The sequence below is a fragment of the Sardina pilchardus genome, chromosome 7, assembly GCF_963854185.1.
Source record: "Sardina pilchardus chromosome 7, fSarPil1.1, whole genome shotgun sequence".
In the NCBI taxonomy this organism is placed as follows: domain Eukaryota; kingdom Metazoa; phylum Chordata; class Actinopteri; order Clupeiformes; family Clupeidae; genus Sardina; species Sardina pilchardus.
Window position 1 is genome coordinate 19,656,632 of NC_085000.1, and position 12,500 is coordinate 19,669,131.

At 51.1% G+C, this 12,500-nt stretch overlaps 1 protein-coding gene across 1 annotated transcript in view; it reads left to right on the forward strand.

Annotated features, from left to right (window-relative positions):
- The window catches only part of plxna1a (plexin A1a), a 172,398-nt gene that overhangs the window by 135,239 nt on the left and 24,659 nt on the right, over positions 1-12,500 (forward strand). Inside the window, exons 16-20 of the mRNA XM_062541106.1 lie at positions 1,238-1,405; positions 4,872-4,965; positions 5,744-5,980; positions 6,828-6,971; positions 9,431-9,665. Coding sequence (XP_062397090.1) covers positions 1,238-1,405; positions 4,872-4,965; positions 5,744-5,980; positions 6,828-6,971; positions 9,431-9,665 — 878 coding nt within the window. The remainder of the gene's footprint in view (positions 1-1,237; positions 1,406-4,871; positions 4,966-5,743; positions 5,981-6,827; positions 6,972-9,430; positions 9,666-12,500) is intronic.

Genomic DNA, 12,500 nt, shown 5'->3' on the forward strand with positions numbered 1-12,500 from the left:
TACATTTCTTTTCCATTTTTTGCCTTTTTTTTTTTGCTTTCCCCTTTTAATAGTGGCGTAGTCATCTTCACCGGCTCCCCTCACCTCCTGTGTCTTTCCTTTCTGTTTTGTCTGCTTCGGTCTCTTCATTTCTTGTTGTTATTTGTGACAGCCACCTTATCAAAATATGCGGCACTCTCCTAAGGCTTTCTGGGGCGCTCGCGTTGTGCGGTGAAAAAAAAAGGGGTTCCCATGGAAACCTGGCTGTGGGGAATCAACAGAGACATTACAAGCACGTCTCCAGTCGGAATCAGGGGACGGATCCTCCCCAAATTGCTTTCCACCAAGGTGAAAGAGTGGATGTTCAAGAGTAGGTGCTGGTGAATGTGAGGGAATTCACGCCGTGATCTCTTTAGCTGCTGCAGATTACAAATGTTTCGTTGCATGCTCTGCTTTCTCCGGCGCCTGTCTGCATGACAATAGCGGTGTCTGAGCAGCAACGCACGCGCTCCAAAAAAAAAAAAGAAAAGAAAAAAAAAGTGCGTTCCTTAAGAGTAACCGTGCGCGGAAAAAATGCTGGCCGAGTCGAGTGTGTGGCCGTCCTTTGTTAATCCCGAGCTGCTCAGGCATGACGGTCCATTAGCGCACAGCAGCACTCTCTCCAGCCGAGCACACACACACACACACACACACACACACACACACACACACCGGGGCTCTTCTTCAGGGTGAAGGACTGAGGCAGACACACAACAGCATGGCTGAATCGGCCCCTCACGAGCTGAGAAGCGAGAACGTCCTCCCTGACCTCTGGGAGGGTTGGGTTTCAGAGGATGCGAGAGGAAATTGGGAAAAGATGGAAACATGGGTTTTGATGCAGGTCCGTCTTGTTCTGTGGAAGATGCTCTCCTGAGTGCCCCCACGAGCCATCTCAAGGGCTGAACTCAATACAGACCTGCTGGCATATCCTCTGTATGTGTCTGTGTGTGTCTGTGTGTGTCTGTGTGTGTCTGTGTGTGTCTGTGTGTGTCTGTGTGTGTGTGTATGTGTGGCTGTGTCTGTGACCTGTGATGGAGGTGTGTCTCCCCACATGTTTTAAGTCTTTCGGGCTTGGGCCCGAAACGTTACACGTGGTGATATCATGGACATAATGGATGTACCATTAAAAAAACGCCAAGGAGCAGATTGTGGTGTGCAGACTTGCTGTTCTTGTCTTGGACCTGTGACTAACTCGTCCCCCTCTTATCGCCCCCTGCAGGAGAACCTCCAAAGAGATCGTGTGCATGACCCCGGCCGGGCTGGCCCCTGGCAGCGTGCCCGTCATGGTGGACATCGACTCGGCCGACCTGCGCAACCCCGAGGTGCGCTTCAACTACACCGAGGACCCCACCATCCTCCGCATCGAGCCCGACTGGAGCATCGCCAGGTGAGACACACACACACACACACACACACACACACACACACACAAATGCATGCAGACACACACACACACACACACACACACACACACACACACACATATACACATACACACACACAAATGCATGCAAACACACACACACACACACACACACACACACACACACACACACACACACACACACACACATACACATACACATACACATACGCACACACACACTCAAATGCATGCAGACACACATACACATACACACACACACACACTGCTACTGTAGAGTCCAGGGTTAGGGTCATCGCCAGGTGAGACCGATCTCATCCACTAGCTCAGCGCAGGTCCTGCCCAACCTGGTGGTGTGTGTGTGTCCGGCGTTAAGGAGCGTGTAAGAGTGTGACAGTGTGTGTGAGTGTGTGTGAACTCTAGTTAGCCATGTCTGCAAAGCACCTGCAGTCACACACTCTGCTGTGTAGCTGAAATGATGGCATATCACTGCTATTCCATGTACTGTATTCCCAGTGCCATAAGTGACAGTGCAGACCCAAGACAATATTATGAGACTGATGGGCACACACACACACACACACACACACACACACACACACACACACACACACACACACACACACACACACACACACACACACACACATATCCCACTCCTCTGATGGGCACACACACACAAACACACACATACGTATTCCACTCCTCTGATGGGCACACACACACACACACACACACACACACACACACACACACATACATATCCCACTGCTGTGGTTAGTGTGACTGACTTGTCTGATGTCAGAATCCTCTTGTGTGTCAATGTGAAATTGTGTTCAGAGCAGTGGAGTCCCTCAAGATTCTTCTGTTTGTCACCAACTTGTCACACAATAAACGCACAAGATTTGTCCTCGCCTCCACACACACACACACAGACACACACACACACACACACACACACACACACACACACACACACACACATACAGACACACAGACACACAGACACCCACCCACCCACACACACACACACACACACACGTACACACACACACACACACACACACACACACACACACACACACACACACACACACACACACATGCACGCAGACACACACACACACACACACACACACACACACACACACACACACATCCGTATGTACTGTATGTTTGTCCAGGGAGTCAGTGAGGGACATCCACTTATCACCTCCCCCTCCTCCTGCTCGGCTGCATCAGTGTCCAGGGTCCTGAGTCTCAGCAGAGACAAACGCTTAGCACCATCTGAGCTCTGTTCTCACACCTCCTCCTCAGGCCAGCCCGCGCTCCTCTCTCCTCTCTCCTCACTCCTCCACCCAGGAGACGCAGACGCAGTGCTGACGCATAGCACACACACACACACACACACACACACACACACACACACACACACACACACACACACACACACACACACACACACACACTCAATTGCACACACACACACACTCAAGTGCATGTACACACACACACAAAGACACACACACACACACACACACACACACACACACACACACACACACACACAGGCATACGTGCACACACACACACACACACATGCACACGCTCACACACACACGCACTCTCTCTCTCTCACACACCCCCACACTGCTACTGTAGTGTAGAGCGAAGCAGATGAGATAACTGCCACAGTTAATTGAATGATTGATCAGGCTCATAAAAGGCATTAAAAACATGTAAAAGACTTTGAAGTTAGTGTCAGAAACCCAGCGCAGTGTCTAAAACACAATACGCGACTGCGCGGCGTTAAGGGGAGATGGCAGTCATCGGTTTCCAATTTCCTCCAACACGCCGGATCCTGATAGCATATCAGTGCACAGAACGGCAGTGCCATCCGCGCTGTCTGTCTGCAAGGCTTCTGAACAGAAGAGCCGCGCAGAACTGAGGGCCAACTGTGTGTGGGTGTGTGTGTGGGGTGGGGGGTGAGTGGGTGTGTGGAGGCTCAGTGTGTGTGGGGGTGAGTGGGTGTGGAGGGGGGGGGGGGGGGGGGGAAGTGTGTGTGTGTGGTTGTGGAAGGGGGGTTGCTGTCTGTCAGACGCAGCCAGCAGTGGGCCTGCCCTGGATGGGGTTTGCTCCGTCCCCAGATGGGGTTCCACTGCACACCCCTGATCCCCTCTCCATCTGGCCTCCACAAACAAAACACAAATGCATACACGCACGCACGCACGCACGCACGCACGCACGCACGCACGCACGCACGCACGCACGCACACACACACACACACACACACACACACACACAGACACGCAAACATACACGCACACACACAGACGCGCGCACACACACACACACACACACACACACACGCACACACATAAAATGACAATACAGTAGGTCCTTTCCGAGTGTCTGCCAATGGTAATGTGTAGTGTTCATCTTTAATGGTTATATGTTTTGCAATATTGAAAAATGCATAGCAGTAGAGAGACCACTTAAGATTCCGATCGGCTCTTCTCACGAGCGCGGATAGTTGTCAGCGGGTGCGCAGGCAGGATGCTGTAATGCGACCGAGTCGGCTGACACGAAATGAAGATGAGGAAATCACCGCGCCGCTTTGCCTAAACCCAGAGGAGCCATGTTGCCTTTTTCTTCCGATGAGATCGGTGCCGATAGGAGCAGCGAGCGCGGCAGAGTGCCCGCACACCCGCCCGCCTTCCCGCCTTCGCCACAAACATCCCGCCTGTGATATCCCTCCAGCGTGTACCTGAGCGCACAGGAGAGGAGCGGAGCGGAGAGTAGCGAAGAGGACAGGGCTGGTGTTGATGCAGGCAGCGGCAGCGGGAGGCGGCTCCACACAAACAGCGCAGGCTGTCTAGGACGCTGACTAAACAATGGCAGCGTTCAGAACAATAGCAGCTCATCCCTCAGGTGGAATGTTCCCGCTGTCACCAAGTCTCATGACCGCTATCGAGTGAGCGAGGGAGCGAGCGCTACTTTTGACGCCGAGTTTCTAGAGTTGGAAGAAAAAAAAAAAAAACCTGAGGAAGAGGGCTTTTCAGAGATTCATCTTTTTTACATTTTTATTAAGTGGCGATGCTTTATAAGTATGCAAAGATTTTAGTACTCTTCAAAGTACCCGGCTAGCGAACGGTTCAACAGCTAATTATCAAGGAATATCAAGTATCTAATCTCATTATCAAGTCTCCAATAGGTGTCGGTGCTCAAGCACTTTATTGGATCCAAGGGACCAATTAGTCATTTGCCCCAAGCGTTTTGTCACCCGACACCAAACTTCTTTAGTAATTTATTTTAAAGTACTGTTACGATTTTCAATTATGTTCTCAACGGCAAGCGTTCCCTTGGGTTCGCCAGTGGAGCATGTCCCTATGTACACGCTTCATAAATGAGTGATATTTACATTGTTGTGTGTGTGTGTGTGTGTTTGTGACCGTTTCTGTCCCCTAGTGGAGGAACCCCCTTGATTGTCAGCGGCACCAACCTGGCCACTATCCGAGAGCCCAAGATCCGGGCCAAGTACGGCTCAGCCGAGTCCTTCCACGTGAGTAGAGCACCCACCCGCGCACCCGGCTCTCTGGAGGTCACGCCGCCCTCCACACACACACACACACACACACACCGTCCGCCTGCAGTCCGCCTCAGGTTTCAGCGCAGGTGACAGACAGTCTGTCCGCCCCATCTCCAGCCCCAGCCTCGCCCTCCCCTGTCTGCGTGGCGAAAAAACAGAGAGATGAAGGGGAGAGATAAAGAAAGAGAGGAAGAAAGAGGGAGAGAGATAAAAGCGACACTGCGCTTTTACCTTTAGCCTTTCAAATGTCAGTGGAGTGGGAGTCACTCCTCTCTCTCTCTCTCCCTCTCTCTCCCCAGGGCTCCGGTGACCTTTTCCCAGTTTTACTCCGCCTAACATGTTTGAAGCCCGGCATATTTAGCTAAAGCGCACCATCCAGACCAGGATTTGGTGTTTATAGGATTAAAGCAAAAGCCTTGAGAAATGATACTATCTTTGTCACAGCTGGTTAGCAAGCATGCACGGTGTGTTGGGTAACACCTATATGCTATCTGTTTTGAGTGGTTGTTTATTCGTGTGTCTATATCTTTGTGTGGTTATCTTTTTGTCTGTTTCAAAACTTTTTCAAATCTTTTGGTCTGCATCTTCTTGTCTCTTTTTTTTTGCTGTCTGTTCCCCTGTCTGATAGTTGGTCTGTTAGTCTGTGTTGGTGTCTGTTAGTCTGTGTTGGTAAGTCTGTTGGTCACATCCACTGTCTGTAATTACCGAGCGGTGGCTTTAACACACAATCCTGTCTCCTGTTCCCCATCAGAACTGCACGGTGTTCAACAACTCGGTGATGGTGTGTCTGGCTCCCTCGGTGGCCGACTCGGAGCGCGGCTTCCCGGAGACGGGCAGCGGTCCGGACGAGATCGGCTTCTACATGGACAACGTGCACGCGCTGGTGGTGGTGAACGAGAGCTTCAGCTACTACCCGGATCCCGTCTTTGAGCCGCTGAGCCCCACCGGCATCCTGGAGCTCAAGCCCACCTCGCCCCTCATCCTCAAGGTAACGAGGGAGCGGAGGAGCAGGGGAGCAGGGGAGCAGGACAGCAGAGGGGGGATCACCGGGCGGAGGGTGGGTGGAGGGTGGGTGGAGGGTGGGGATGGGGGGAATCAGACAGATCTGTAATTCAGACAAAGCTTTTGTTTGTCTGGAAGCCAAGCCATGTGAAAATGGTTAGTTTAGAGAGTATTAGTGAGGAATTTATTAGCCGAAACCCTTTTGCTTAATGGTGAACTCCTCCTCCGCTTGGGTTCCTTCGAAGCCGAAATATGAAATATATAAATAATCTCTGCATTAGCAAGGCAATGAGAAAAGGGGAATGCAATCTGATGCCACAATTTTGAAATTAATTGATTTGTTTTTCAGAAGACTTGCAACGCATTCTCCATGCATTCTTAATTTCACATCTAATTTGATATCGGGGCTGGTGTTGCAAGGGTAGCGATAATAAGTGCATTTAGAGTACTTAATGGCACCAGCCCCTCTTTGCAATCCCTCCACTGCAGTCGTCACAAATCAAGCTCTGGGGGCAAACACTCATTTATGTGGTGCAACAGGAGACAGAAACACAGCCATTATTTCTTTGCCTCTCATTCCCCCCCTCAGGCAAGCCAGCAATGCATCATCTTTATGACCCATCTGACACCTTTTACACACTAGCTCTGCATATACAGTATACTCGACCGCATTTAATATGTGAAGTACAGTACACCTCGGCTTTACAGTTTAGTTGTCGAGCACTGCAAGAGGACTCATCCAGGGCGCAGGGACCTGAATAGCAGAATTGAATGGCGGTGTTAATTGCTTGTGTGAAGGGTACTGACGATGGCTTTTATTTTGACACCACCAGGGTCGTAACCTGGTCCCGGCGGCGCCGGGGAACCCGCGGCTCAACTACACGGTGTTCATCGGCGAGACGCCGTGCGTGCTGACCCACTCCGAGAGCCAGCTGCTGTGCGAGTGGCCCAACCTGACCGGCCAGCACAAAGTCACGGTGGGTGGATGCTCTCCCTCAGGTCCTCTCCCCCTCCCCCTCCCCCCCCACCACCACCAGGCAACCCTGCCTGTGACCACCAGCCCCCACCCCCCCATCACAGCAGCGCTCCCCATCTTTCTCCACTTCAGCTGAGCGACTGGCAGCGCTGCTCACTGCATCCACCGGCACCGAAACAGACAGATTTTTCACTTTCCTACACACGGCTACTCTCTTCACACTGACAGACTCCAGTGTGTCAGGTCAAATGGAGGTCAAAGCCAAAGCCATTTTTTTATACAACTGAAAAAGATGATGAAGGACAACATGTTGTTGAGTGAGAACTACTGTAGACAGGAAATTGAACACACCTTTCCCCATTGTGCTAGTAGTGCTCTGTGAGCTGTACAGTAAGTGCAGTCTCCTAAAACAGCAAACTGTGCGGCTCCTATTTTCTCTTCAAATGTGTCGACTGTTTTTTTTTTCCCCGTTCCGTGTCAAATTCACAGTCATAGTTGGCGTTAGTGATATGAAAAAAAAAGTCCACAAGTAAGCCATCAGTTTGAACTTGTACATTAATTGAGATCATGATGACGTGACAGTCGAAACCCCACTGACTGTTCTATCATTATCATACATGTCAGTATAACTACCCCTGCTGAGCCCATTCTTTTATTCACCCCTGTGGCATACAATTACATGACGTTAGCGTGTAATATGGATCATTCCCTATATAGTACACTGCAGCCCCAACCATCTACTGTACCATAGTTACCCCTGGTAGCTTTCAGTCCATTTGGTCAATTACACTGAATCAGGCTTCCATTTAGTTAAATGCTACGTTTCAAACTGTCTTCTTGACTCCCAAGTCTTTCACTCCAGCACAATGCAGAGCGCCGCGCTTCCGCTCTCTCAGTCCATTGAACCCCACAAAGCTTTCCTCCAATTTGCACACTTCACCTGAGCTCCTGTCATCAGCCTCCATTCCACTCAGGGTCCTGCTGCGTCTCCCGACTTCTTTTCATTCACTTATTCAATTATTTTTAGTAAATGTCACTGATATTGTTAGAAAAGGGTCACAAACTTGCTCGACAGAAATTATTCGACCATTGTCGAAGATTGATTAATTATTTTCCAGTGTAATAATTGCAAGTCCATCGCTGAAGGCCCCGTATCACTTGTGACTTTATACACATCTGCAAGCAGCCGGGTGTAAACATCCATATTTGGCGTTCGGCTGTTTATTCCTCCACTCAGCTGCAGGTGAAAATGTCACAATGAATTTGGTCAAAAGCTATTCTCTCACAAATAACTGTTTCTAAAAACACAAGCTCTGTGCGGATATAAATAGTGCCATCTCCCCAGCACCCTGTTTGGATGGATGTGTCTGTGGGGTGCTGCAGCGACACAGGCCCTGCAAGAGAGGCCACAGCTGCGCGCTCCCCTCCCCGTCCAAAGTGACCTACATACGGGCCGGCCCCAGTGGGCGCCTGGCATGGGGACATGTGTCTGGGCTCTTTCAGCTCATGTCAGCGAGAGAGTGAGAGTGTGTGTGTGTGTGTGTGTGTGTGTGTGTGTGTGTGTGTGTGCGTGTGTGTGTGTGTGTGTGTGCGTGTGTGTGTGTGTGTGTGTGTGTGTGTGTGTGTGTGTGTGTGTGTGTGTGTGTGTGTGTGTGTGTGTGTGTGTGTGTGTGTGTGTGTGTGTGTGTGTCTGTGTGTGTGCGTGTGTGTGTGCATGTGTGTGTGTGTGCGTGTCTGTGTGTGTCTGTCTCTGTGTGTCTATGTGTCTGCGTGTGTGTGTGTCGTGTGTGTGTGCGTGTCTGTGTGTGTCTGTCTCTGTGTGTGTGTGTGTTGTGTGTGTGCGCGTGCTTCGTGTGTGTTTACTCAGGGTTAGTCCCCTAAACCCCCGCCTCTGCCGGTGCACACAGCTGTGCGCTGGCGGCCGCAACCCCAGGAGTTTTCGAAGAAACTTGTTTGGCTCGCGGGCCCTCTGCTCTAGAAGGCTCTGCTCTGCTCTGCCAACACTACTGGGCTCAGCCCCTCTGAGTGGCTGTCACTAATACTCCATCACTGTGGACTTCTCCATGATGTGGAGCTGTTCTACTGTTCTGAACCAGAATGTTCCCAATAACAACAATCCCTCCTATTGGCCTTCAACCTATTCTATTTTAGTCATATTATAGCTGCTTGTATGTATATAGTGTATGGAATATGTATGTCTGTGCCATCCCCTATGTCTTCGGCCATGTATGTGCCATCCGTGTGCCTGTGACCATGTACGATGAAGTGTTGGAAACTGTGAAAAAGAATTGCCCTAAGGGGACAACAAATAAGCTAACTAACTAACTTGCTTGGCAAGAGAGGAATTCATATTTAAGTGTTTCTCATCTCTCTTTGAAACGTCTACGTCTGTGTGCATCTGATTTTGTGAGTGTGTGTGTGTTTGTTTTCATGCGCTGATTCGTGCCGGTGTCTCCGCAGATCCGGGCCGGAGGTTTCGAGTTCTCGCCGGGCACGCTGCAGATCTACTCGGACAGCCTGCTCACGCTGCCGGCCATCATCGGCATCGGCGGCGGCGGCGGCCTGCTGATGCTGGTCATCATCGCCGTGCTCATCGCCTACAAGCGCAAGTCGCGCGACGCCGACCGCACCCTCAAGCGCCTGCAGCTGCAGATGGACAACCTGGAGTCGCGCGTGGCCCTCGAGTGCAAGGAAGGTGAGTGCCGCTTCTTTTCCGCAACCTTCCGGAACTTTCCGGACCTTTCCGTCACTCTCTCTCGCTCTCTGATTCAGATATGCTACGTTAGCGTCGCGGCCTGAGTAATGTGCGCAAACATGCGATGTGTCTCGGTGTCGGCGGCTCTTCACCGTTCGCTCCGTCACGAGGAGGGGGGGGCGAGCTCCTCCACCGCCGCTCTCCGCCCTCCTCCTCTTCTCCGTCACTGTCCTCCGCCTCTCTCTCTCGCTCTCTCTCTCTGGGCTTCCTGAGCGAGTCGCTGTGTGATGTATGGAGGGCTCGCGCCATTGTTCTTCATCCCCAACACACCACTCCGTTTCTCTTGCCTCCTCTCAGCACACACACACACACACACACACACACACACCTCTGAGCGTCAGTGTGTTTTGATTCGTAGCGAAAAAGCCAAAAGCTGCCTATTTATTTTCTCTCTCTCTAGGCAAGGCAAGGCAATTTATTCCTTTATTTATTTTACACCATTCTAGACTATTTTGATTTTGTTTGGGCTCTGCTCATTTCCCCTGCTCTCAAGACGTGTCCTCGTCTACAAACATGAGCATGAATTAGACATGGGGGCGTGTGTGAGTGGGAATGAACAATAACACCTGTGACTCAGCAGAATTGCACTTCGGACGCCCCTTACCTGCGCCTCCTGTCTGCTCCCCTCTGCCTGTGGCGGGGGGGTGGAGGTGTTGCGGCTACAGGTGGGTGCCGGTCAGTCTGCTGTGTCACCGCGCTGGGCCGGACGCCAGCGAGAGCTCTGGGCAGCGGGCCGGCTGCGGCGTCTCCGCTCCGCGCCCTCGGCGAGTCGCCCGGGGGACTAATTGGCCATTATCTTAGCGCGCACCGTCCAGCCAGTCATGACCTTGTCACGCACATTCAGAAACCATCTGTTGCCAAGCAGCGGACGGACAGCAGATATGTGCATGAAAAGACAGAGGGATGAGAGCGAGAGAGAGAGAGAGAGATAGAGGGAGAGAGAGACAGAGAGAGAGAAAGAGAGAGATAGATAGAGAGGCAGAGAGAGAGAGAGAAATTGCAGATAGAAGAATGCGAAGGAGAGGCACTGATTTAAAGCCAGCGCTTGTCAGAGCACCTGAGTGTGTCTCTGGCAGATGTCCTGACCATATAAATTCATTAGAGCGGCTAGAGCCACTCCTGAGTGCCAGGCCACAGTAACATATCCAATCTAGTCAAGTGTGCTTTTGCATCTCAAAACAGTCTCACAAGTGGCCATTCATTATTTATATCCACACGGAACTAATGTGTTTAATGACACACAAAGCATAACTTATAACGGAATGTTGAATACACTCTCTCCTGCATATATAGAGGTTTATTTATATTTGTGTAAATATCCTGTGTTATCCATAGTTTGAATAAAGCTCATGAGAAGTGAGCCGCATATTGGAGAGAACTCTGGGTAACTCTGGCCTGGCGACCCCCGGCCCCGGGGCTGTTCCAGTTCTCCTGCAGTGAGAGCCTGCTCGAGTGTTGCCCCAGTTTGAGAGGAGTGTAGCTGAGGCCAAAGCCCCTGGAAGCGATACACATCTGAAAGTTTTAGCAGCGTGTCAGTGTCAGTCAGAGCTCCTACCTGGAAGACAAGCGATCTCCGCCCTCCCCCTCCACCTTCTCCTCCCACATCACATCCCCTCCATCTTCTCCTCCCCCTGCCCCCTTCACATCCCCTCCATCTTCTCCTCTCCCCCCGTCACATCCCCTCCACCCGGCTGGGTGCAGGCGTCTGCCCAGGCAGCAGAAGGAAGGGCGGGACCCAGCGGGAAGAGATGCAGTCGAGGGGTGTGTCTAAACCATTGCCAACCAGTGGGGGTAAAGGCTGGGTGTGTGTGTGTGTGTGTGTGAGAGAGAGAGAGAGAGAGAGAATGAGAGAGATAGACAGAGACAGAGAGAGAGTGTAAGAGTGAGAGAGAGAGAGAGAGAGTGTCAGAGTGAGTGAGAGGGAGAGAAAGAGATTGTGTGTGTAATGTGTATGTATGTGTGTGTGTGTGTGTGTGTGTGTGTGTGTGTGTGTGTGTGTGTGTGTGTGTGTGTGTGTGTGTGTGTGTGTGTGTGTGTGTGTGTCATGGAGCTCAGTGAGCCGTGATGTGGGGATGTTGTCAGGGAGCTCCATAATCCAAAACAAACAAACAAAGCCAGCGCTAGAGTCTAATGGTTAATTAGCCAGTGGGCCGGAACAAGTTCAGGTGCCGGAGTTGTTTGATGTAAAGGTGACGTGCTCTATCTTCGGGGGAAAGCCAACCCGGAAAAACACGTTAGCCTAACAAGTGACTCGTCTTCAGAGGGTTCATGCTGATGAATTGGGTCAATGTCTTCTTGTAAACCGCTATAGAGCTCTGCGTCTTGATCTACAGTTTGATTAAAACCGAGATTGCGGAGTGGCACGCTTTTGGCTCTTATGCAATAGTCATCTGTCATTGTTTCGTTGAAAAACAATATTTCCAGCTGTCACTCCGCTTGGCACTCAGTCAGACTTGCTGTCTCGCTTGAATAATTCAGTAACTGTTTGAGGCCAATTTTGAATGAAATCTTTCAAACCTACTAAGTACATGACAAGGCGGCGAGGACACGGGGGTTTGTCGGGGAGCAGTTGGCGTGTGCGTAAACACGGGAGCGTGTTTTGGATGGGCGTTGTTTGGAGAGGACACCCATGGGGCCCTCCAGGTAGAGCTCATTATAAATCCTGTTGTTGTCTTCGCATCTGAAGAGGGAGGGAGGGAGAGAGAGAGAGAGGGATAGAGGGAGAGAGGGAAAAGCCCCTTACAGGAGGCAGTGTAAGGGGGGACCCATGTTCAA